The sequence below is a fragment of the Anopheles arabiensis genome, chromosome 3 (assembly GCF_016920715.1).
Source record: "Anopheles arabiensis isolate DONGOLA chromosome 3, AaraD3, whole genome shotgun sequence".
In the NCBI taxonomy this organism is placed as follows: Eukaryota; Metazoa; Arthropoda; class Insecta; order Diptera; family Culicidae; genus Anopheles; species Anopheles arabiensis.
The window spans coordinates 50,414,336-50,441,901 of record NC_053518.1 but is presented as its reverse complement, the minus strand read 5'-3'; the positions used below and the strand labels follow the sequence as shown (position 1 = coordinate 50,441,901).

Below are 27,566 nucleotides of genomic sequence, written 5' to 3'. Positions count from 1 at the left end.
AAGTGAAATTTATGACTAACTGTTGCGTTGTTAAATATTAAATTTGAACTAATTGTACCATAGGTAATTAAAGAGTTATTAGTAATTCCTGTAAGTCTAACTTTGTTATTGCTATCTATCTCATGCTGAGATCTAATTTTTCCTATTTTAAATAATGAAACTGCTGCTCATGTGTCTATAAATAATGAACTATACTTATTTGCAGCTTTTTCTACTTTAATTGTAGTTGAATTATTGGCAGATAAATTCAATGTCATTACCGGCAGCTGTTCTATTCCTGCCGGGCTTGGCCTAAAAAATTATTCTGTTCCTCTTCTTCTTCAGCTTCAGTAGTAAATATTCTACGAGCTTGTTGATTTGAGAAGTTATTGGGCTGTGTATTTTGTCTTCCAAATTGATTATATTGTCTAGGGTTCCTATAAAAATGTCTATCTCTGTTTCTATTTGAGGTATATGTATTTGGGTTCGTTCTATTTGAATTTGGACTTTCATAATACCTCCTGTTAGTTCTGTTTTGGAAGTTTGGGTTCGAGTTATATCTATTATAATTATTTGTTTTGCTGTTAGGAAATCTTTTGAAATTATTTGTGGAAAAATTTTGGTTTCTATTAAAGGCTAAAACTTGATTTGAATTATTGTTTTCGATTTCATTTTCTAATACCTTTTGTGTAGCTGCTGTAATTGTTGGGTATTGTCCGACTTTAAGTAGAATTTTTGTTTCAGAGTTGGAAATTTTTTCTTTAAGTGTGTCAACTCCAACTTTAACAGCCATTTTGTTTGCTACTTCTTCGGGAATTTTTTGTTCTAGATAAAGTCCTTTTAATTTGCTAGTTAAGATTTCGACCTCTTCACAAATTTTAGTGGTTTGTCTTGCTTGGATAGTTTTTAATTGGTTGATGACTTTTTCGGGATTCGTTTTTTCTTCACATCTTACTTTTATATTTTCTAGAATTTCATCGATGTTGTCCAGATCTCGTGGTAATCCTATTCTGGCTTTCCCTGTTATTCGTGTTTTGATAAATTTTACCAGCATTACCTTTTGATCATTTGGAGTAATCTCTTTAAGTAAGTTTACAGAATCTATGAAAATGTCAAGATTCTCTTTTGATCCATCATATGTTTGAACAAGAGATGTTGCAATTTTAATATCGAAATGCGCCATTTTTTCTGTTTGGGAATCGTTTGTCATTTGGTAATTGTTTATGCGAAACTCAATCGCTGAAAAGCATTCGTTGGTTTCACTGTTAATTTTGTTTAAAAACTCTTCACTTATGGCTTCTCCGAGCTCTATCAAATCCGATTGTATGGATGTTAATAGTTCTCTAGCCAAAATTTTATATTTACTTACAGTACAAACTCTAAAATTCTTTGGTAAATACTCTAATTTATGTTGTATTAACCTTAACTGGAATAATTTATCCTTTAACTTACTCATTAAATTCGATCCATTAAATAATAACGACAATCATAACAAATAACATAATTAATTAACGTTTAAGTCCAATAAAATTGTTTCGCAAAAACTATAATTGTTCCTATTTTTTTTTATTATTTTTTTATTTACCTATTTTTTGTTATAACATTTTATATATATATATATATATATATATATATATATATATATATATATATATATATATATATATATATATATATTTTTTTTTTTTTACTGAATATTCATAGCAGTACGAATCAAAACGTCAACGAGTGCAGTCGTGTTTTGATTCATTTTTGCAAACCCCGATGGCGAATAAGCGATCGCAATATGCGGACGGAACGTTCCGCATCGATTTCTCGATGGTGCCAAAGCGACCGTCGATTTCATGTGCGAGCGGCTGGGAATCGGCGGAAAAAAAGTGCAAGTCGCCCAGCTAAATAGTGCGAAGAGCTGTGTGTTTGTGACGATGGAAAGGGTGGAGGATGCGGAGGCCATCGTCAAGGAACACAGAGGAAAGCACTCCATCACGCACGAGGAAAAGCACTTTCCCATCAATATTGAGATGGTAGATGGGGCGGTAGACGTGTCCGTGCGCGATCTGCCTCATCTAATCCCGGACGAGGAAATTGTTGCCGAGATGGCACAATACGGTGAAGTCCTATCCGTCACCAAGGGCGTATGGGCCCCCGATTCACCGTTAGCTGGTGCGCTCAACGGTGTGCGTGTGTTGAGGATGAAGCTGTTAAAGCCCATCCTCTCCTACGTAACACTCTGTGGGGAGGTTACAGGTGTGTCCTATCGTGGTCAGGCACAAACTTGCCGCAACTGTGCTGCACCGGTGCACCACGGTCTGAATTGTGTACAGAACCGGCAAAATCGGTTTGCGAACGTTGTACAAGTAAAGGCCACGTACGCCAGCACCGTTAGTGCAAAAACAGTTGCACCCACACCACAAGCAGCGTCACACACTGCAGCAGGCAATAGTGGCCAGAAGAAAAAGAAGAAGAGCCGCTCAAGGTTCCTATCGGCGGCGACACCTGCACCTACACACGCAAACGTGGAAGATCAGCATCCACGCGACGCATCGAAGATCGCCGCACGACTGATCATCCCGATCGTGCCGGTGACCGTTCGGCCTTCCAGCCCGAAGTCGAACTCTCGCAAGGGCAAGATAAGCAATGCGAACGATAAGCATGTCGCTCCAGCTCTATCTATCGCTCCCACGACGGATGCTGTCGTCTCCGCGCATGATCGGCGCTTCGATGATGCGTCATCACCTGCCGTTCCTGCCGCTCCTGTGGCCACCGCCGCTCTTGCGGCTACCGCCGTTGCTGCGACTAATGCTGCTTCTGTGTCTACCGCCGCTCCTGCAGCTATCACCGCTCCTGCAGCTACCGCCGCATCCACAGCTGCTGCTCCTGCTGCTGCCACCGCTCATGCGGCTACCGCCTCTCCTGTGGCTACCGCCGCACTCGCTGCCGGCGCTCCTGCGACTGTCTCCACTCCTATGGATAAGGATGATCCTGCTGCTGCCGCCGCTCCTGCTACTGCCGAAGTCCCTGGTGCTGTCGTCGCTAACCCAGCGACAACAAGTGCTCCACTGGCCTTTAAGGTACCGCTCGATGTCCTTCCTGCCCCCTTTCCAGGCCCTTCCACGGATGAACCGCGAACGGTAACACGTAAGCGAACCACTGAGTCAGATGTCGAGAGTGACGCCTCAAGTTCATCCATGAACAGCTTTACGATGGTCGCCAAGCGTAAGCCTGGTCGACCATCCAAAAAGGCCACCACCACTAACAACCTCTGAATTTCGTTGCGATGGATACGGTGACCAATAATATAAGAACAATTGTTAATGGTAGCTGTAATATAGCTTCTATTAACATCAACACCATATCCAGCGCAAAGAAATTAGAAGCTCTTAAGACATTTATCAGGACGATGGATCTGGATGTTATATTTCTGCAGGAAGTATATCATACGGATCTAGCGCTTCCAGGATACAATGTTTTGTCTAATGTTGACGCGTCGAGGAGGGGTACGGCGATCGCTTTACGGGACCATTTAAAATTTTCTCACGTCGAGCGCAGCTTGGACTCACGTCTAATCTGCGTTCGGTTGGAGAATATAGCCACCCTATGTAACGTTTATGCTCCTTCGGGAAGCCAGCGTAGGGCGGAGCGGGAGGAATTTTTCAACCGTACCGTGGCGTTCTATCTGCGGAATACATGTCCTCATGTCATTCTTGCGGGCGACTTCAACTGTGTGTTGAAGTCGAAGGATGTCACGGGTGGGGGGAATTTCAGCCTTGCTCTGCAAAATGCCGTAAACAGCATGGGTATGAGTGATAGCTGGGAGGCTCTCAGAGGCAACTCTGTGGAGTTTTCCTACATCACTAGTGGTTCGGGGTCACGCATCGATCGTTGTTATGTCTCCTCTTCGCTGCTAACACAGTTAAGGACTACCGATATGCATGTGCTCTCCTTTTCGGATCACAAGGCACTCACAGTGCGCTTCTGCCTCCCTACCCCGCCCAATCGTTTGACCAACAACGGTTATTGGCAGCTGAGGCCACACGTATTAACTGAAAGAAACCTGGAGGAGTTCAGATGCAAGTGGAATAACTGGACTAAACAGCTTCGAAACTACGGCACGTGGATCTCGTGGTGGGTGGAGTTCGCGAAGCTTAAAATAAAATCATTTTTCCGCTGGAAAACAAATGAGAGATTCCGAAGTTTCCACTTGCACCACGAACTCCTCTACAGAGGGTTGAAGTCCTCATACGAGCGATATCTGTCTGACCCTAACGAGTTGACGAATATCAATCGTATAAAAGGTAAAATGCTTCTCCTTCAGAGACGTTTTTCCGAGGACTTTAAACGTATCAATGAAACCCGCGTATGTGGCGAAAACATCTCGACCTTCCAGCTTGAGGAAAGGAGGAGGAGGCGAACTGTGATCGAAAAACTAAATATTGAAGACGGGACATCCTTAACTGATAAAGACGCGATAAATGTTCACATTAGGAGCTTCTTTTCAGAGCTATACACCACAGACAACACAGACAACACACAAACAGACGACACATTTACATGCACACGCGTCATTCCTGAGGATTGTGAGATCAATAATGGTTGTATGGAGGAAATCACTTCTGGTGAGATCCTCTATGCGATCAAAAACTCCCAGTCTCGAAAGTCCCCTGGCCCAGATGGAATACCCAAAGAGTTTTATCTCCGCGCGTTCGACGTCGTCGAGCGCGAGCTTGGGCTCGTGCTCAATGAGGCACTTCGCGGAGAAATTCCTCGAAGCTTCGTCGACGGGGTCATAGTGCTGGTGAGGAAGAAGGGGGGTGGGGATGCCATGTCTTCAATTCGACCTACATCACTCCTTAACACAGACTACAAGCTTTTGTCGAAGGTTATTAAACCCCGTCTCGGTTGTATAATCGGGAAATGGGGGATAATCTCGACAGCGCAAAAGTGTTGCAACAAACCATGCAACATTTTTCAAGCTGTACTCTCTGTTAAGGAGAGGGTGGTTGATTTGAAGATGAAACGCAAGTGTGGTAAACTAGTCTCCTTTGATCTCTCGCAGGCGTTCGATCGCGTCGATAGAGGCTTCCTCTTTAATAACATGGTTTCTATGGGTTTCAATCCTGGGCTGGTGGGGCTTTTGAGAAGGTTTGGTGATCAGTCCTCCTCCCGTATCCTAGTCAACGGATCCCTATCTCCCCCTATTTCCATCCGACGATCCGTTCGTCAGGGGGATCCACTTTCCATGCACCTTTTCATCCTATACCTTCATCCCCTCATCACCAGACTAGAAGGCATATGCTGCGACCAGGATGACCTGGTCAATGCGTACGCCGACGACATCTCGGTGGTGACTACCTCATCCCAAAAAATCGAGTTGGTGCGTGAGGCTTTTGAAGCGTTTGGCAGAGTCTCCGGAGCCCGCCTCAACGTCGACAAAACCATCGCGCTCGACGTTTGATACACCACATCAAATGCCATTCAGGTCCCTTGGCTTCGTACCGTGGAGAGGCTTAGGCTCCTCGGAATATTGTTTACCAACAATGTACGAGAAGCTATGAGCCTCAACTGGGACCTGTTGATCCACTATTTCCGACAGCTGGTGTGGCTTCATCGCGTGAGGGACTTAAACGTGGTGCAGAAGGTTGTTCTGCTGAACACCTTCCTACTCCCCAAGCTGTGGTTTGTTGCATCGGTTTGTGGCGCCCGTGCAATGGACATAGCGAAGGTGACCTGCACCGTGAACACGTTCCTCTGGGATGGATCCGGAGGCTTCCGAGTCCCACTGCAGCAACTGGCACTGCCTCGCAACCGTGGTGGGCTTAACCTTCACCTTCCTGCCATCATGGCCAAGGCGCTGTTGACGAACCGGTATGTTACGGAACAGGATTGTCTACGAGTCGGAGGTCAGCACATTTCTTGTGCTGGGAATCCTCCGAACATCGCCGCTGTTTCGTCAACGTACCCGTGTCTGCGTATCGTCATACAGCAACTTGGCTACCAACCACCATCAGCCACCATCACGACACGCTGGATTCGCCAAACAATGACGGAAGTGCTTCTTGAGCCGAAGGTAGCCTTGGAAAATCCGTCAGTGAATTGGCGGCTACTCTGGCGCAATATTCATCGTTCCTGTCTATCGTCCCTTCAACCCAGCACGCTCTTCCTGCTGGTAAACGGCAAGATCAGCCATGGAGAGCTGCTGCATCGAATGAACCGCGTCCCATCTCCGTCATGTTCGTTTTGTTCTGCAATAGACACCCTGGAAAACAAATTCGCTGGCTGCAGAAGAGTTGCTGATGCTTGGCAGATTCTGCACCAGCGAATTAGCGTTGTAATTTCAGGGTGTCCGACTTCGTCAACGTTATTGTTCGGTTTGTTGCGTTTGCCTGTACTAAACGGCATTAGTGCAGGTAAACGCAGCCATATCCTAAGTTTGTTTGCGAACTATGTCATCCACATCATTAGAAACAATGATGCTGTGATTGACATAGAAGTTCTGCGTTGTTCATTGTAAAAATTAATGTTTAATAGAACCTAAGCACGTTTTTAATAAAACATTAAAAAAATATATATATATATATCCCATAGTGTTAATTTTACAATACCTGACTTAACGAAACTTATCGTTTGCGTGTCCTACGGCATGCACGATGTGTAGTTTAACAGCTGCTCGATGTGTATACTGCGATGGCGTCGTTGACTGCTTCCTCGCGTATTGTTGCTCGCGTTCTATCGTTCTTAACACTTTCCTCGTGTTGTTCGTTGTGGAAGTGCTGCTGCTGCTGCGATTATGGGATTGTTCAGTTCGGTTTCACTTAGCGCACTTAGTTTCACACTTTCTTGTGCACTATTCTGATTAGTATTCCGGTTCGGTATTTATGTGTCACTGCATGTGTAATTGTTGTTGCTTTTAATTCACATTTGATTTCATTTTTAGCACTGTATTGGTGATGTTTCGGGATATTCATGCGGTTTCGGGTGAGTTTTTTCACAGTTGTTGTATCACGGAACTAATTTGTATTGGTGTCACTGCACATTATTGCATCTCACTTTACGACGCGTATCGGCTTTTGTGTTTATAAGTGTAATGTGATCTAAACGTACATCTATGCCGAATACTTTAGTGTTTGTGAGCTTAGTGTATATGTATTGTGCATAATAGTGTTTACGACGAATTTGCACTCGCGATTGTTGCGATACATACCTTCGTCCGCTTTTCGCGCTATGGTATTTTTGTTTTCAAAATATAAAGTTTACCATAGTGTTTACATACCGTGTCCAACGGGATTTTTATAACCTGCAGCCTTTCGTTATGCTTACTTCAGTGTTTTGTTCGTATTCCTTTGCTTTGGCTCTGTGTCACGGTCGCCATGTAGTGAACTTGTCATCACTTAGTGCCGATCCTGACTAAAGACGGATTGTATTTGCACTTTTATATAAACTCACTTTATTTTTGCCACTTTACTTAAACTTAATAGCGTGGTTGGCTTCTATTGATTTGCGAACTAAATTTTGCGCGGCGGACTGGACTGCGTGATTTTACTGATACAACAACTCTCTTCTAGCTACGCGCGAGCTTCCTTTTATACGAAATAATTACATTGCGCTTATGGGCATATTTAGCTTATCCGCTCCGTTATGCATGATTACAATTTATTATCCTGCTCTATCTATCGCATTATGCGTACGTGACTTTTTGCGTACATTAGGTAACATCGTCCTTCCATGTGTATTATCCTACTGCGCAATTGGATGAACTCTATTAAATTTTCCCTATTTATCTAGTTGGTTCGGATTAGAACATATTGCACTTTTATGTCTAATATTTGTGTGCATCTAATTACAGTAATTTATGTTCTGATAATGTTTAATCTAAAATTTTATACTTGTAAAAACTATTTCTTTTGAGTGTGTTGGTGAATACGATCACGCCACTTATCATGCTATTTCATTCTATCATTAGCTGTTTCATTCTAGCCTTAGTGCGGTTTGTGTCTAGGATGTAATGAATTTACTGCAGATTATTATAGCGGATGTTATACTAATAATTGTGTCTTTGCTATTCTAATCTAATTCTAATTTGCTAAGTCTAATAGTGTCGGGTGTCGAACCTATGCTACATATCTAAGAACGACCCGTTTATTATTCGAAAGCATAGCTGAAAGTTTAGAGTAATCCATTTTTTTAAAGTTATATCTACGAATATTTGACGATACTGAGCGCGGAGCCTTTTGAATATTTGCAGAGAGAGAGAATTCTAAAGCTGGATGATAATCATCTGGTCTAAGTAAAGGTGCTACAGCTGATAGCACCTGAGAGTTTATAGCAACCGTCGCAAAATACATTATGTTGTGATGTACGAAAAATTATTTTGACCAGTAGCCTACTGCGAACGTCAAAAAAATGTCAACAGTTTACAACACTGATGTCAAGTGTATTTATGTTTGTTGGAATTGTAAATTTCTGTTATGGTGCTGTGAGTTTTTTTCTTCTTGTCCGTTTGACTCAGAGCACGACGCATAATTCAGTACGACGCCTAAGGAAGATAGATAATTTCTCGGTTGTACAGATCTAAAAGTAGTTTCATGATCCGTTATTATTTCTTTGAGAATTCCATAAAGCGCAAAATACTTGGTGAGTTTTTGTTGAACTTGAGCCATATTTTTGTTTCTTAAGTAGAACATCTGGAGGTGTTTTGAAAAATGAATCTACAATAGACAAGAAACTGCAATTATTAGTTATATAGATGTCCATATGTACTCGATCTAATGGTTTGCATGTGACTGGCCGTGGTGATATTTGTATATGGTAAGGCTTTCGTTCGTATTTTTCTGTCATACAGATCTCACAACTGTTTACAAAATTTTTGATGAATTTCTGCATTCCCGGAAAAAAATAATTACGTCGTAGCTTATTCTCTACTTCTGCAATTCCTCGATGGGCTCTATTGTGTTCAATTGATATTAGAAAATTTTGCCTATCTGTATCTGGAACGTCTTCTACTGTTTTTGTTGTAATTATGAAGTGTCCTATAATCGAAAATTTTTCTTTTACAGTATTTTGGATCAGTTGCAATAGTTCGGTTGGTGCGTATATTGCTGTTTGTTTTCCGTTGTGAATTTTGTTGGTAAGGCTAACAATATCATCAGATTTGAATTCTTTTTTTATTATTGTTGTTCTATGAAAATACGGCATGAAAATAGAACGGCACCTAACGCATGATTACTTGCGTCGGTTGTAAGAATAAAAGGTAATTCAAAATTTGGATAAGCTAAAACTTGATCTGATGAGATAATTGCTTTCAAATCATTGAATGAATTTAAGTATGAATCATTTGTATGATCGACTATTGCTTCTTTCTTTAGACATTTCGTTGATGGTTTGGATATTGCTGCGTAGTCTCGAATAAACTTTCGGTAATACCCAGTTAATCAAAGGAATTGTTTCAACTCTTGTTGTGTTGACGGAACTTTCCAATCAACGATTTTCTTTATCAAATCTGGGTTCGGTTTAACGCCTTCGGAGGTAATTATATGTCCCAAAAATTCAGTTTCTCTCCTTAGAAAATTACATTTTTTTAGTTGGATTTTCAGATTGAAACCTGATAAACGTTTAAGCACTGTATTAAGGTTATCAATATGAGATGTTAAGTTATTTCCAATAACAATTATACCATCCATGTATACAAAGCAAATTGTTCCAATTAAACCGATCAAGATGTGATTCATAGCCCTTTGAAATGTTGCTGGAGCGTTTTTCAGGCCAAAAGGCATTCTGATGAACTCGAAATGCCCTTGACTCGTAGAAAACGCAGTTTTTTTCCTGATAATCTGGATCCATCTGAATTTGGTGGAATCCTGATTTAAGGTCGAGAGTTGAGAAATACGTTAAGTTTCCTAAGTTATCAAGGATCTCTTCTATTTGAGAGATAGGATATCTATCGTTTATAGTCTTCTCATTTAGTTTGCGGTAGTCAATGACTACTCTAACCTTTCTTTTTCCAGATGAATCAATTTTTTGGGGACAACCCAGATTGGTGAGGAAAATGGACTGTTAGAATGTGTTATGATACCATCTTCAAGCATTTCTTTAATTTGATTTTCAACGTCTGTTTTTAAACTGTTTGGAAACCTGTTGCGACGAAACCGTTCGACACCCTTGGCGTTTGAACACCCCTGACGAGACGAAAGTCATACAGGGCGATCGTCAAGAGAATCGCAGCGAAACGGGAGAAGCAATCCAACCAGCGAGGAGTAAGGAGCAAATACAAAGCCATAAGCGTAACACGGATATTAATTAATTAATATTAAGTAAGCGTTAAAACTCAGATTAGTGAAGGGACGAGAAAAGTAAGTGAAAAGGTGAAATCAAATGTGATCGTGTTATAATATGTTTGAAATATAGTTTCAGAACCGTTTCAAAGGCGGTTAGCGAAAATTCATCCCAACAAATTCTGAGATTTTTTCCCACGTAAGAGAAAGAGATAGAAGGATGGACACTACACCGAAGTGCCAGCTGTGTAGCCAACCACAGGATGAGAAAGCCACGATGGAGAAGTGCTGCTTGTGCACAAAATGGGAACATGCTACGTGTGCGGTACTGACCGTTACCGTCAAAGATCCAGCATCAAGGTATGTATGCTCCGCGTGCAGAATGAAGCAGGAGTCCACGGCTGCCAAATTCCGTGACGATCGGGACACAGCCAGCTTGAAACCCGCTACGCGATCGAGGAAGGGGTCAACGGCCTCCACTAAGCGAAGCGAGAAGATTGCACCAGGAAGTGTTACATCAACTATCCTCTCACTAAACGTGGAAGAGAAGCTTAAGCTAGTGGAAGAGGAACAACGCCCAAGCGGCATCGCTGAGAGAGAATTGAGCTTTTCCCGTTGTTTCCCCCCCTGACATACCCACGAACGGTGTGTTTGTTTCTACGCGATGCGTTATTCTCTGTTGTTGTTGTTGCCTTTAACGCTGTTACCGCAAGAGCTTGAAGCAAGAAGCGTTTCACACCATCACCGTCTCACCCAGACTTTGGTGTTGTGATGCGTTTATTTGTACCCCCGCCCCTATGTTCTTCTTACCCGTACCGCGCACCCCATACATATTCTGACTTAGAATTCAAAGCAAAGCGAGATGGTTTAACTGAATTTGGAAAAGATGAGTGATGGATATTTAATAACGATTCAGATCACATATTTTAAAACAAAATTAACAAGAAACTTGTACTAAAATTTTATGAAAAAATTAAAGGTTTCCGCCATCGGTATAATGATATAAAAATAATTATATTAACAACTTATATATAGTATATTATATATATATATATATATATATATATATATATATATATTTATATATATATATATATACATATATATATGTGTATATATATATATATATATGTGTATATATATATATATAATTATATATTTATATTTATATTATGTATAAATAAATTTATAGTGTTTATATATGTTTTTTAAACAAACTTACATGTTTCTATTAAAAAAACCTTATCTTGAAGAATTGAAAAAGGAACAGAGTAAATTGTCTGTTTTACTTAATAACATTCATATTGGGATCACAAAAAAATTATCAAATAATTACACACGTGCATGAACATGCTTACTAGTTAGGTTATCGTTGACCATAAATGTAATAAAATACATTTTAATCATTATTAAGTTTATAATTATCTTTCTGATTATTTAAAAAAAACACTGATGTTTGTTTTAACTTAAACCGCTTTGAAAATAGCAATATATATGACACAATTAGAACTCGCTAATTGCATTTATATCATATGTCTACAAAAAAAATAGATTTTGTTTATTAGAAAGACATTTTGTAACACGACTAATGTCTGCGTATTTTGTCATGTTTGTTATTTTATACAAACTGGATAAACTGACTTTTTCTCATATTTATGTGAACAACTCGGATTTTTTGAATTCAATTGAAAAAGCAGACTTGCAATTGGCGAGGTTTGAATGTATTTCACTTCGTCACATGACAGCTCGCATATCTGTCAAGTCAGAAACGTAAACAAACACGGACAACCGCCCGTAAAGATTGTGTGCAGAATAATCGTAAAATTTTATGTGAAAACTCGGGAAAAGTTAAGTGTTATGTGCATATTTCAGTGAATAAACTATCTTTTGATGTTTGAACACATTATTCCACAGGAAAAACATCATATTATCCCGAAATTTAGCAACATTCGTCCGAGTATGATCGAGCAGCTGTGTGTGTGTGTGTGTGTGTGTATGCCGACGAAATACGACGCCGGTAAGATGAAATGTTTTACTTTTTCACTTTTACTTTACTTTTTCACTTTATTTTTCATGAAATCACAATGGATTGTAAAAATAATGCAGATTTAATGATATTGATCTTTGTTACAGTTTCTACAACAATCACTAAAGCCGGCTGTGATCGTGATCGGCACATTCTCAACTGGACCAACACACCGGTCGTTGTGTATCTTCAAGCAAACCAACGTTTCCATACACCACAAAATAGCATGGAAAGGAAAGTATTATAAAATAATGTCATATTTGAAAGCATTCTAATCTTTCATTGTTATTTTTCCACTGCAAACAGGACATTGGATCACCGCATCGACAAGTGGTTTTTATGTGCAAGTGGTTTTTATGTGCAAGTGTTGTTAAGAAGTGTGTTGTACGGTGTATTATGTGTTTTACTTTATTTGTATCGCTTTGCAAGTGGTACAGTTAGTGCGTTTAATCGTTGTGCTACTGCTAACGAAAAAACGATCCGAGCATTAGAAGCGGCAACAATACATGCGCCTGACGCAGAGACAACAACGCCGTCGGCATCAGTTGATACCATCCAAAGTGATGGTTGAAATCGTATATAAACGTGTAAAACCATATATTGAGGCATGTAAGTATTGAATAATAGTTAAATAAAATACATTTTATCGTTGTACTGGACAATGTGCATCGAAATTTTAAAAAAGTGTGTGTGTTTTTGTTTACATCCGAATACAGAACCCACAGCGTTATACTGTGGTTCGAGCACTCGCTAAGTAACGCTTGAGCTTTGAGCTTTCATTGAGCTTACATAGAATGTTACACGCTACCTGCCCCCTGTGCAAAGCGACGGAAGAAATCATTCCCTTTCGCGCATTTTCTCAGGCCTTCTTTTTCCCTCCTACGGCAAATTTGTCAAGCAGCGTTTCGAGCTACCCGTCCCTGGCTCCGCTTCCTACCCCTCGCCTGAGCGCGCTGTCACAGGTTTGGATGTGTTGGTGCGTCAGACGGCCAATCGCTGTCAGCCGCCGTCCGTGCTTTTTCCCTCCATAGCGCTATCTCTTTCACGCGTGTGGTCAATGCTCGCGAGCTGTTGTGGCGCTTAAAAAAACCGTTAACAAACATTGCGGCGCTGCATTTGATTTTTCACAAATCAAACCAAAAAGCGCAATGAGTTCAATCGCTGCAATGTAAAAATAACTAACGAATCGCTAGCTAACGCTCGAGGGTTGGCTGTGCAACGCGCAGAACCCTATTTCGAAGTAGCGCACGCAACACAGGTGGCCATGGCCGTGCATAGGAAAGCTTAAACCTAATTGCATAAAGCATAACTTTATGTGACACTATGCTTTTCCTTTCGTATGTCGTAGATTACATAGATAGGCTGAGCCGTCTGCGCAAGGGTGTGAGTGTGCGTGTGTGTGCAACACTGTCGCCAAATGTGTATTCTTCCGGAATGTTATGATCCATCGGTCAAAGAAAGGAAGGTGTTCATGACGGTGTTTTTTTATTGTGGAGCTGCATCCTTCCCCCTGCCTGCAGCGTATGCATCGGGCAGGATACAGTGTGGCAGTATGCAAGTTGCCCGCTGGATAGGAGCGGGACCGCGGCACCGTCATCATTCCGCACATCTTAACAGCATGCCCGTCGTGGGTTCTAACCGCGTATGAACCGTCCGCCGTAGCAAGGGGTGACTATCTGGCTACGTGGTACTCAAGTCCTGAAAAGGCCGGCATGATCGCGTAGGCCATTACGCCAATAATAATAAGAAGAAGAAGAGGAATAACATAGCATAACAGCCCACACCCGGAGAAGAGATTGGCTTATCTTTGTTGCTGCCGTGTTACCGCTGTGACGCGACAAATGCACGGAATGCAATCGACCAAAACATTAACCTACCGAGCCGAACCCATTCTAAGGCGGTGCCGGTCGCTCGGCGTCATGATACCGGCTCTGAGCCAACAAGCCGCCGGATTCTGGACGGACAGGTGCAGCACCATACGCGCACCGTAATAAACAAATCCAGAATCCTCTTTTGTATGGATTCAATTCAAAATGTTGTTTCCACTTGCATCCGCTAGCTGAACTGGAAAGAAATGTGCTACATATCAGACGCACGTTTGCTTCGATCGTTTGTCTTTTAATACCCCCAACAGCAGAACCGGTCGCAAAGATGGTGGTGCCAATTAAATGGTTGTATTGTCTCCTAGGTAGCGGTAATCGATCGGGCGGCGTGCAGTGCGTTTTCTAAGAATGCATGGAGTGTGTAGACGCAGCCGGTGACAATGTACGCATTAGAATCAAACAGTTTTGGAGTTCCCGCACGCACACACACACACACACGCGCACGCACGAACGCATACACGCATGCACGAATGCACGAATGCACGAACGCGCGCACGCGAGCACGCACCCACGAAAGCGCACAGGCGAGCACACACCCCCATCAACCCCCACCCCCCTCCCGCATGATCGATTACGGCTACCTTATCGGAAGAAAGGCTGGTTCCTCACTCAAAGCACCGGGAGGGGAGGGGGATCGCGGCATGATAGAGTGGACGATCACTTTCCCCGCGCAGTGTGTGTGTCCGTGTGTGTGTCGTGGCCAGAAAACTCGAGACAAATTCCGGCACATTGAAAAAAATATTTTTTATTGCCACTATACACCATGCTACATGATGCTTAGAAGGTCGTTAAAGCATCAAACATGTTCAAATTAAAAAAATATTAGTTTAGTGTTAGACGTTCTCCTACGCTTGTTTTAAATAGGCTTCTTCACCCTCAATTGGCAGGGGCATCGAATGGTCTCATCAGCAGCGGCACGAAATAAAATAAACCATCAATACACCGATAACACTTTAAATCCCAAAATGAACCAGCTTCTCCCGTATCGTCAAGGTCACACACAATAAATAAATGCTAACACTCACCAATAACAATACACAACCGCAATGTACATATATACCAACGCATACACACAATCAGCTGACGGCGAAAGGCACGGGCTGAAGCGCAAGTAAGGCAAGGCAGGGAGGGGAAAGGGAGTGAGAGGAAGAGGAGGAAGGAATGGGCCCCAATATTTTTTTAATTTTTCGGCCGTTTTTTTTGCCCCGCCGTCTGAAATAGTTCATCCATTCCTTCAGCAGATGGCGCTCGTTCCGCACCTAAAAACTGCAAGAAATACGCCGGCTATCGTAGTTTCGGCTGAAGTCCAGCGCTGTTTTTTGCGTATTTTTTGACACAAAACGACGCAAAAAACTACGCAGAAAACTGCTCGAATCTGCGCAGCGGGCTGTGACAGCGCGCTCAGGCGAGGGGTAGGAAGCGGAGCCAGGGACGGGTAGCTCGAAACGCTGCTTGACAAATTTGCCGTAGGAGGGAAAAAGAAGGCCTGAGAAAATGCGCGAAAGGGAATGATTTCTTCCGTCGCTTTGCACAGGGGGGATGCTATTTGGGCGGATGCGAGAGAGGGAGATCGCAGAAAAGCGAGAGATCGCATGTCGTGAGAACGCAGAGCTGATACGTAGGTTAGAAGAGAAGAAAAAGCTTGACGAAGAGGAGAGTACCCACCGGGCACCAGCACTCAGAGATCGCTTGAATACGCGCTTGAAAAAGAACTTGAGTTGGCGAAATTATTCAAGTGATCCGTCGGGTCCCGAAGCCGAAGCAAACCCCGAACGGGGGTCTGCACGAACCTTCGTTTAATTAGTCCCCTCCCCCTTTTTTGCCAGGATTTCTTTCCGAAATGATACAGTGCACACCATTATACTATCGTAATTCGATTTATTGAATATCGAACCAACATAGAATACAAAAAAAAAACACAACACTTGCACAACAATCACTGCACTTAATTCTAAATCAACGCACATAATTTAAAAAAAAAACACTTTTTACACTCGCACAGTGAAAAAAAAACAAATTCAGCACAGCACTTTCTGCTCCTCATCGCTGTTGCTCCTGGTTTTTCTCGCTGCACTGTACGGGCCACTGCTCCAACACTACGACACAGCCACAGGTTTTTGATGTCTCCGTTCGCCGTGAAACACACATGAAATGGAAGAAAAATGATATTAATTAGAAGGGGGGATGTTGGTTGATAATTTTAATCACTTTTACTTACCTCAAATTAAACAAAACTCCATTTTTTACGGGGTTTATCCGCCAAGCGCTGAAACACCACACGAGCACCAACCTCACTGGACTGAAAGTAAAGCCTACTGCGTGAATGTGTGCATGCGCTTCTGCCAAGCCAACCGCGCCGTACTGCGTGTGTAGCCAAGTACGTGTGTGTGTATATTTGCACCACTGGACACAGAACACAAACCTCACCGCACAGCAGAGCGTGTGTCGCCAAGTGTGTGCATGTGTGTATTTGCACCACTGAATTCTGAACGTCCACCGCACCGCACCACACAGCGTGTATCGCCAAGTGCGTGGCTGTGTGTAGTATCACCGTGGACTGCAGAAAACTACCTGCACTAGAACAGAGCGCTGGTATGGTCAAATGTGTGCATGTGTGTACTTGCTCCACTGAAAGCCGGTATCGCACCAGATTTCGGGTGTCGCCTTGTGCGTGTGTGTGTGTTATTGTCACAGCACACTCGTTCATCATTTTTTCGTTCTTTCGCTTGAGCCACTCGATTTCGTTCTTCGCTGATTTTGGCAGCGCACGAGGGGGTTTCGGCTTCAACTTCCAACAACAACAACCACACGAGGAGGCTCGGGGACACTCATCAGGGGAAAATCGCTCAAATTAGAGCGAGAGACAGATAGAAAAAGTGAAAGGTCAATATAAAATCTTCGGCTTTTGACCGTTGGGTATTCTTCGGGAGAAATCACACAAAGCCGAAGCTGAGATGAAGGCTCAAGAACAGAGTATACGTCGTGAGTCCCTGGAGAGAAAGCGCGAAATCATGAGAGAACTATCTCAAGCCAGCCGAGCGGGCTCAGAGGTCAGTTATAGCGAGAAAATAGTGTGCTGGCTAAAAACTGGCCAAGGATCGACTGATGAAGAAATATCACCTCGTGAAGACACTCTCTCCAAACCCGGAGTATCTAATATAAAACCTCTAGCGACGTCAAGTGTCGAGGGACAAGCGAGCGAAGAAAAGAAAGATGAAAGTGAAAGGGAAGGGAAAGAAGGCTTGTCTGGAAGGCAAATCGCTGCGCGTCACGTCCTTGGCAAAGAAGTGTCGATATTTAGTGGTGATCCGGAAGAGTGGCCGCTGTTTCTTAGTACTTTCGAGGAGGCGGCCAAAACGTGTGGATTTATTAGTGCTGAGAATCTAATACGATTGCAAAGATGCCAAGATGCGCTTGAACTGGTGAAGGGTCAACTGACGATAAAAGAGAACGTACCAGATGTGATAGAATCGTTAAAGATGGTTTACGGAAAACCGAGCCTGCTGATTCGTTCACTTTTAAACAAAATTCGTAACTTGCCACCCCCGAGACCGGATAAAATGAGAACCGTTATAGAGTTCGGGTTAGCAGTGAAAGCACTAACAAACCAGATGAAGGCAGCTAAACTGAACGCGCACCTGAACAATCCAATGCTGTTAGAAGAGTTGGAAGAGAAGCTGAGCGGGGAGATGAGGCTGAACTGGGCTGCATTTCAGGAAGAGAAAGCAGCGGACGGGTTGGAAGGGTTTGGTACCTATGTAAACAACCTGGCAAGGCGCGCTTGTGCGGTGACAAACGATCTGAGAGAGATAAGCAGAATAGGAGAAACTAGAAGAAAAAATACGGCCGTCTTGAATACGCATGCTACAACAAATTTCGAAGCGTCGCAGAGAAATGAGAGAGCAGCATCTCTATCTCGACCATCTAGTACGCCACATAAGAAAACCTGTGCGGTATGTCAGCGTGAGGGGCATCGTGTCTACGAGTGTGAGCAATTTAAAGCTGCAGATGTAAGTGATCGCTGGATCGCTGGGGTGGATGGATGCCGCTTACGCCACCACAAGCTGTTACATTCCCCGTCGACAACCGAAGATGCTGTAAGTGCGTGCGCAACACATGCAAATGAGGTAAATTCTATTAGTCCTTTATTCCGAATCCTACCCGTTACCCTGTACCATAACAGCAACTCTCTAACAATATACGCTTTCGTAGATGAAGGATCGACATACTCACTAATCGACGAATCAATAGTAACAGAGTTGGGTGTACACGGTCAAAAAACACCACTAACGCTGCAATGGACAGGACATGTAACGAGGAAAGAGCCCAATTCCGAAGTAATAAACCTTCATATTTCCGGAAAAGATAGAAACACGAGGTACAGATTAGAGAACGTCAGAACGGTCGGCCGGCTAATGCTCCCAACACAGACACTAAATTACGAAGCACTGCAACAAAGACATATACACCTTAGAGGGCTACCGATACAGAGCTACACACACGTGCAGCCACAGCTCCTGATCGGGTTGGACAACATTCGAGTCGGGGTACCGATCAAGCTCCGTGAAGGACAACCGTCCGAACCCATTGCTGCCATGTGTCGACTAGGTTGGTCGATCTATGGAGGAAGAGTCCCAAAAGGGGTTGTACAGCGCTTGTAAATTTTCACGCCGCACCGCCAATAGATAGTGACAGAGAAGTAAACGATCAACTGCGAGACTACTTTACGATAGAGGACTATGGCACGAAAACGGCAAGTGGAATTTTGGACTCAGAAGAAGAAAAGCGTTCAAACCTCTTGTTGAGAGAAACCACAAAACGAGTAGATTCAGGTAACTGCTTCGAAACAGGCTTATTATGGAACACCGATTGCCCAAACTTTCCCGACAGTTATCCTATGGCAGTTAGACGAATGGAAGCGTTAGAAAGAAGATTCGTTCAAAATCCAGCATTAGAAGAAAAAGTACGACAGACTATTAGTGAGTACGAAACAAAAGGCTACGCACACAAAGCCAGTCTTACAGAACTCTCCGCAGTGGAGGTAGGAAAAGTATGGTACTTACCGTTGGGAATTGTACAGAACCCGAAGAAGCCGGGTAAGATTAGACTGATATGGGATGCAGCAGCCAAGGTCTCAGGAGTATCGTTTAACTCAAAAATGCTGAAAGGTCCAGACCTATTGACCCCGCTGCCACAAGTACTAAGCCAATTTAGACAGTTTCCCGTAGCGGTATCAGGTGACATAATGGAAATGTTCCATCAAATAAAAATTCGACACCCCGATCGCCAATCGCAACGTTTTGTGTACAGAAACAGACCGTCAGACCATATGCAAGTATACGTTATGGATGTAGCGACATTCGGTTCAACGTGTTCGCCTGCCTCGGCACAATACGTAAAAAAATTGAACGCACAAGAATACATAGAAAAATTTCCCCGAGCTGCAAAGGCGATAATTGATAACCACTACGTAGATTATTACCTGCAGAGTTTCACCACGGTAGCAGAAGCTATAGAGGTAATGAAAGAAGTAAAGCACGTACATTCGAAGGGAGGATTTACGCTTCGGCGATTCCTATCTAACTCCGCAGAAGTGCTGAACAGTATTGGAGACCCCGCCGAAGAGACCTCTAAAGATCCGATTTTTGTAAAGAGGAGAAAACACCGGATCGGTCCTAGGAATGAAATGGAAGATAAAAGAAGATGTCTTCACATTCTCCTTCTCCTCAAACGAAAATATACGACATATTCTCCGCGAACATCACACTCCCACAAAACGAGAGGTTCTGAGGGTGGTAATGAGTCTGTTTGATCCCATGGGACTAATATCGTTTTTCCTCGTACATGGAAAAACTCTTATTCAGGATATGTGGGTAAAGGGTATTGAATGGGACGACCAAATACCAACCGACTTGTGTCAACGATGGGGGGAGTGGATAAAACTACTACCACACTTAGAAAAATTACGCATACCGAGATGCTATTTTCGTTCCCCATACCCCGAAAACCTTCATGATCTGCAACTGCATGTGTTCGTAGACGCAAGTGAAACCGCGTACTGTTCCGTTGCGTATTTTCGGATAGACATTGATGGAACGATTCATGTTGGGCTGATAGGTGGAAAAACTAAAGTAGCCCCTATAAAAACCATCTCTATCCCAAGGCTCGAGCTGAAGGCGGCAGTCCTAGGAGTTCGAATGTTAAACGTTATAAGAGATAATCATTCCTTCCCTATAAAACGCCATATACTTTGGACTGATGCGAGCGTGTGCTTGGCGTGGATACAATCAGCAAATCCTCGACGGTATCAACAGTTCGTTTCGGTACGGCTGGGGGAAATTCTGACATCAACCGAACCACGAGACTGGAGGTGGGTGCCCTCGAAACAAAATGTGGCCGACTTAGCGACTAAGTGGAATAACGGGCCCGAGTTGACGATGAACAATCCGTGGTTACGAATCTGAGGCACGATGGCCGGCAAAACAATCAGTCTCCGATACCGATGAAGAAGTACGAGCGACACATCTACATATTCGACCAGTGAACCCACCAATCGATCTAGCGCGGTTCAACTACTGGAGGAAACTTATTAGATGTGTTGCTTACGCTATTCGGTACATAGAAAATTTGCGGCGCAAAGTGTCCGGTACACCTTTGGACGTTCGAACACTCAAGCAGAACGAGCTGCGTAAAGCAGAATTGGCGCTATGGAAGTTTGCGCAACACGAAGCCTTCCCGGAAGAGGTGACGAAACTGAGCAAGACACTTGGAGGCCCGGACGAACGGCACGGGAATGTCCGCAAATCCAGTCCTATCTATAAAAAGTGGCCCTTCATGGACGAAGAAGGTGTACTAAGGATGAGAGGACGGATCGGTGCATCAATCTACGCTACCTTTGCAGCTAAGTACCCAGTTTTACTTCCCAAAAATAATCACCTTACGTTCCTTATTGTAGGTTGGTACCACTACCAGTATCGACATGCAAACAGAGAGACAGTAGTGAACGAAATACGCCAATGCTTTGACATCCCCAATCTACGAGCATTAGTAAAGAAGGTGACCGATGCATGCTCGTACTGTCGAGTGATGAAAAGGTATCCGAAGCCGCCACCGATGGCTTACCTCCCAAAAATGCGCCTGGCAGCCTTCACCAAGCCGTTTAGCTACACCGGAGTGGATTATCTCGGTCCAGTACTAGTGCGTGTAGGTCGAGCTAATGCAAAACGTTGGATAGCACTCTTCACGTGCTTAACAGTGAGGGCCGTGCACTTAGAAGTAGTTTATTCTCTGAGCACAGAATCTTGTATTATGGCAGTAAAGCGATTCATTGCTAGAAGAGGCACGCCCATAGAGTTTTGGTCTGACAACGCAACTTGCTTTCAAGGAACTAGCAATGAAATTAAAGAAGAGATCAGTAGCGCACTTGCAGTTACATTTATAAGCCAAATAACTAACTGGAAATTTATACCACCTGCAACACCACACATGGGTGGCGCTTGGGAAAGACTAGTTAGGTCAGTCAAAACGGCAATCAGTACAGTAATAGACTCACCGCGGAAGCCAGATGATGAAACGTTAGAAACAATATTGTTAGAAGCTGAAGCAATGATAAACGCCAGACCCTTAACGTATATTCCGTTTGAATCAGCCGACGAAGAGGCGTTAACACCAAATCACTTCCTGTTAGGCAACTCAAACGGAACAAAACAAATACTTTCACCCGAAGTAGAGCAGAAAGCAACACTCAGGAGTAGTTGGAAACTAGCGAGGTATATTACCGAACAGTTTTGGCAAAGTTGGCTTAAAGAATATCTCCCGGTCATTACAAGAAGAAGTAAATGGTTCAAAGAAGTCGAAGACTTAAAAATAGGAGATCTTGTGATCATAATAGGAACTACACCAAAAGACCAATGGACCAGGGGGAAAATAGAAAAGGTCACACCAGGGAAAGATGGGAGAGTTAGAGAGGCTTTAGTGCGCACGTCGAACGGTCTACAACGACGATCAGCGAGCAGGCTTGCTGTTTTGGACGTCTTGCAGTAGGTGAACCCAATCAATAAAAGCTCCTTCGCGCCAGTAAGGAGAGTTCACGGGAGGGGGTATGTTGCGACGAAACCGTTCGACACCCTTGGCGTTTGAACACCCCTGACGAGACGAAAGTCATACAGGGCGAACGTCAAGAGAATCGCAGCGAAACGGGAGAAGCAATCCAACCAGCGAGGAGTAAGGAGCAAATACAAAGCCATAAGCGTAACACGGATATTAATTAATTAATATTAAGTAAACGTTAAAACTCAGATTAGTGAAGGGACGAGAAAAGTAAGTGAAAAGGTGAAATCAAATGTGATCGTGTTATAATATGTTTGAAATATAGTTTCAGAACCGTTTCAAAGGCGGTTAGCGAAAATTCATCCCAACAAAACCTATATGACTTTGTGTATGTAGGCTCATTATCTTTTGTGATTATTTTATGCTTTATAATAGAGGTTGAAGATAGTCTTTCATTTTATTTCAACAAAACTTGTTGATTGTCTAGAATTGTTTTCAATAGATTTTTTTTCTAGCAATGCAAGCTGTTCTGTTGCAATAAGTTTTTCAATTACTAGTTCGTCTAGTTTTTCATTATCTTGAAACGGTATAGGGGAAATCGTTTCGAAATTGTTAACATTTATTTCAAATATCTTTTCATTAAGTGGCAATGAACTGCATAGGCTAATTATAAACACAGTTGTTTGCTTGTTTTTAGCGTGGTATAATCCGGGTTGAATTACAGCATTTTTGCAAAGGACTTGGTAGCTTGGTACAAACCAATCACCGTCTGATAACGTGTTTATTGTTACTATATGATTATATAGCTTTTGAGCGGGAAAATATTTCAAAAAAGGCAAGGAAGTTTCTTCTATTGAAAGTGTTTCGTTTTTATAGTTCAAAACACCACCGGTCATTGCTCAATATTCTGACCCTAGAATACCATCGAAAAAGTTATGAAAGTTCATTTCGTAATAAGTTTGATCAGGTAATCGATGACCAAGTAGATTAATTGTACCTTTTGTTTTGATACAATACTCACCCGTTATATTTTTAATCATTGTTTCTTAACAAAATTCAACGGAGGGGATGATTCCTTTCTTGATGAGATTTTTGTTCGATCTTCTTCTTGGCCTGCTCAATGAGCACGTCTCGTAGACATGGCCAGGTCGCCAATTCGTTTCCAGGAAACTCGGTCCTGGGCTGCAGTCCTCCAACCACGGCTGCATCCGATCTCCGACAGGTGCGATCCACCTGATCCAGCCAGCGAGCTCGCTGTGCTCCTCTACGCCTCGTGCCGAACGGGTCGCTGACGAGCACCTTCCTGGTGGGGCATGAGTCCGGCATCCTCATCACATGACCCAGCCAGCGTATCCTTCCGGCTTTGATGACCGTCAGGATGTCTGCACCGCCAAACAGCTCAGCTAGCTCGTGGTTCATCCTCCTTCTCCACACGCCGTGCTCGCACACACCGCCAAAGATAGTCCTTAGCACCCGCCGTTCGAAAATGGCGAGTGCATTGGCGTCCTCCGTCAGTAAAGTCCAGGACTCGTACCCGTAGAGGACCACCGGACGTATCAGTGTGCGATATATCGCGCATTTCGTGTGTTGTTGGAGTCTTCTGGATCGCAGGAGTTTGTGGAGCCCGTAGTAGGCACGATTTCCCTGAACAATGCGCCTTCGGATTTCGCTGCTTACGTTGTTGTCCGAAGTTACGATCGTGCCAAGGTAGCAGAACTCCTCTACCACCTCGAGATCGTCGCCGTCAACTGATACTCTGCTTCCGAGTCGGGCTCTATCACGGTCAGAGCCCCCGGCAAGCAGGTACTTTGTCTTCGTCGCATTGATCCTCAATCCAATCCTAGCGGCTTCGCGTTTCAGTCGGGTGTACGCCTCGCACACCGCCGCAGATGTTCGCCCGATGATGTCGATGTCATCCGCGAAGCCAAGGAATTGGAGAGTTCTGGTGAAAATCGTGCCCCGGATGTCGAAGCCCGCGCTTCGCATGACACCTTCCAGAGCGATGTTGAACAGCAAACAGGAGAGTCCATCCCCTTGCCTCAGACCCCGGTGAGATTCGAACGCTTCTGACAGCATGTTCGTCACTCTCACCTTGCACCCCGTCCATAGTGGCCCGCAACAGTCGTACCAGCTTCCCAGGGAATCCGTGCTGCTGCATGGTGTTCCATAGTTCGGTCCGATCTATGGTATCGTAGGCCGCCTTGAAGTCGATGAACAGGTGGTGCGTAGGGATCTGGTGCTCCCGGCATTTCTGGAGGATCTGCCGTAGAGTAAAGATTTGGTCGGTAGTTTATTTGCCTCCAACAAATCCAGCTTGATAGCTGCCGACGAAATCTGTAGCAAGAGGCGAAAGTCTGCAGAAGAGTATTCGGGACAGGATCTTGTAGGCAGCATTCAGGACTGTGATGGCCCGGAAGTTAGCACAGTCCAGCCTGTCGCCCCTTTTGTACACTGGGTGTATGACACCCAGTTTCCACTCGTCCGGTAGTTCTTCCTGATCCCAAATCCTAACAATCAGCCGATGCACGATGACGGCAAGCCTCTCCGGACCCATCTTGAACAGTTCGGCCACCAGACCATCGCTGCCAGCTGACTTGTTACATTTCAGCAGTTTGATGACGCTGATGACTTCGTCCAAAGATGGCGGGGGCACTTCGTCATTGTCATGCTGGCTGTCGTAGGGTTGCTCTCCTCTGCTTCCTGCGTCTGCTCTGGTATCTGCTCCGTTCAGGTGTCTGTCGAAGTAACAGCGAAGTTCCATCTGTCGATCACCTCTCGCTCGTCCGACAGGATACCTCCCTCCTCACTGCGGCATATAGCGGTCATGGGAGTAAAACCGCTCCGTGCCGCATTCAGCATCCTGTAGAACTTACGAGTTTCCCCCGACTGGGATAGCTGCTGCATGAGGTGCTCGTCTGACTCTTCGAAGCCGCGCCTCTTGTCCTGGAAGAGTAGGGTCTGCTGCCTTCTCAGTCGTCTGTAGTCTTCCACGTTCTGCCGGGTCTCGCGCTGGAGAAGTGCCTTCCATCGATGAGAACGTGGTCGATCTGGGAAAGTGTTTGCTGCGGTGATCTCCAGGTGTAACTGAAGCGAGGTGCGTGCTGGAAGAAGGTGCTGCGAATGTTCATGTGCTTGGAGGAGGCTAAGTTTACGAGCCGAAGCCCGTTGTCGTTGGTCAGCCGGTAGGCACTGAAACTTCCTATCGTCGGTTTAAATGCCTCCTCCCGTCCGACCTGAGCATTAAAATCCCCGATGACAATTTTAACGTCGTGTTGTGGGCAGCGGTCGTACTCCCTCTCCAACTGCGTATAATAATTGTCTTTATCGTCATCGGTGCTTCCAAGGTGCGGACTATGCACATTTATGATGCTCAGGTTGAAGAACCTGCCACGAATCCTCAACCTGCACATCCGTTCATTGATCGGCCACCACCCGATCACTCGCTTTCGCATCTCACCTATGACCAGGAACGCCGTACCGAGTTCATGCTTTTCACCACCGCTTTGGTAGATCATGCAATTGCTACGATAGGGGCGCTCCGTCACTCCTTTCCAGCGCGTCTCCTGAAGTGCTACTATTCCGAAGCCCTCACCTCGTCCGAAAGAATGCGGGTACTTCCGGGTGCTGTGAGAGATCTGCAGTTCCATGTTCCGAGTTTCCAATCGTTTGCCTTGTTCGGTTGCGTGGGTCGGTATCGGTTGGTCCGGTTCGAAATCCTTTGGTTTCCTTTCGTTGCGTTTATGTTTTTCCAGGGGTGGCTTGCAAGGCCTCTTCCCCAACCTCCAGTCTCGTCGTAGGGCCTACGCATCCTAGCTGATTAAAGTCCCGTAGGATGCCAGGACAGAAGGGGCAACCAGCCGCCCCTAACATGGAGAACAGACGCTGGTCGTCGTCCCCCCCGCTCAATTTAGCCATATAGCCCATCTCCCCAAGGGGTTAGGTTTCCCCGTATATCCAAGCTCAGATATTTGGAGAAATATGTTACCGTTCTGTACGCCGTGGACGTATTGAGTCGGAGTAGGGTATGGAGATCCTATATTAGCCTTCGAGAGGCGTCAGACCATACCCGTATCAGTGCGGTATTGCTACAAACACTGACAACAGAACCAATTTTTGTTCGATCCTAAGTCTATTAACAATTTTACTTCCTTTTTTGAAACACTATTCTCACACAGGATATAAGGAAGATAGTCTACTTTGGAGGATGTTTTGTACTTGCCTCCCAAAAATTTACTAAAATTTTATCACTTTCGCCCTCGTCATTTTCTTTGCAGTCAAATGTTTCATTGTTATTGAATTCATTTCTGTTTATCTTTAACCTGGTTTTAGTAGTCGATGTATCTATGCCGTTTGGTGAACGAACTTGAAAAAATGATTTAGATGTTTGAGGTTGTGAGGGGTCGGTGCTATTATAATCATATGATCTTATGCCGTTTTTATTATAACTTTCCTGCACTCTTTATGCATTCCCATTATTGCCTGAATTCTTGCGATAAGTGCGCTTATGTTCCATGGGAAAAGATTCAAATTTGCAAAGAAAAGCATACGTGCTTTCCAGATCGAGTAGTTGAGCTGCTTGAACATAACCATAAAATGAATCATTTAGTCCCGCGACAAATGCAGCCAGGTTTGTTTCGTCGATAAATTCGTTAATAGCGTCCCAACTGTATTTGTACTGCTCATTTTGTTTAGCAATAACTTTGACTTTTTGTATGATTTGTTTAATTTGTTTAATTTGTTTATTACTCGTTCAATGCATAACAATGGATCCGTGTGAATGTTCTTAAGTCTAATATTAGATTAAAATAAGTAGTAAGATCATCTTAATAATTCGCTTCTAAGGCAGTTTTTAAAGGATTGCACTTAGGTTCCAAAATCAAACAAATGACGAACTTCGTTAAACACCCTAATCATGGAGTTGAGGGGGTCTCTAGATCCATATCCAGTTCGACTACGGTTCAGGGCAAGTAACGGACGAGAGCGAAGCTGAACAGCAGGCGCGTAAAAGTTTAACTGCTGGAGTAGGGAAGGACAGTCGATGTTACTTTGCAGTAAACCAGCCACAAATAGTTGTTGTGCGGTACGGCGTCGGATGTGGAGCGGTTGCAGTCCAAGGAGAAGAAGTCGCGTTTCATAAGGTGGTAACTGACTGCCAGGTGGCCAAGGTAACAAGCGTGTTGCGTATCGGGATAAGCGACGCTGTATCGATTCCATTCTCTCAGAAAGTCTTTGGGTTGAGGGCTTCCAGACGACACAGGCGTATTCGAGTACCGGGCGGATAATACCACAGTATAACGCTTTGATGCAGACTGGGTCTTTGAAATCTCTTGTTATCCGAAACAACATGCCAAGCAATTGATT

General features: G+C 43.9%; 3 protein-coding genes across 3 annotated transcripts; 2 read left to right on the top strand and 1 right to left on the bottom strand.

The window, feature by feature from the left end:
- The first annotated feature begins 1,904 nt into the window (after positions 1-1,904).
- On the top strand, positions 1,905-3,245 carry LOC120901039 (angiomotin-like). The gene has a single exon (XM_040308744.1). The coding sequence runs from the start codon at positions 1,905-1,907 to the stop codon at positions 3,243-3,245; it is 1,341 nt and encodes a 446-aa protein (XP_040164678.1).
- Positions 3,246-11,769: 8,524 nt separating this feature from the next.
- LOC120900644 lies at positions 11,770-12,957 on the top strand. The gene is made up of 4 exons (XM_040307932.1): positions 11,770-12,095; positions 12,162-12,264; positions 12,381-12,507; positions 12,580-12,957. The coding sequence occupies exons 1-4, from the start codon at positions 11,967-11,969 to the stop codon at positions 12,842-12,844; spliced, it is 624 nt and encodes a 207-aa protein (XP_040163866.1). The 5' UTR covers positions 11,770-11,966; the 3' UTR covers positions 12,845-12,957.
- A 10,304-nt stretch (positions 12,958-23,261) lies between these two features.
- Positions 23,262-24,966, bottom strand: LOC120901038. Its single transcript, XM_040308743.1, has 3 exons — positions 24,511-24,966; positions 24,297-24,465; positions 23,262-24,196 (listed from the first exon to the last, which is right to left on the bottom strand). The coding sequence occupies exons 1-3, from the start codon at positions 24,964-24,966 to the stop codon at positions 23,262-23,264; spliced, it is 1,560 nt and encodes a 519-aa protein (XP_040164677.1).
- Between the last annotated feature and the right edge of the window lie 2,600 nt (positions 24,967-27,566).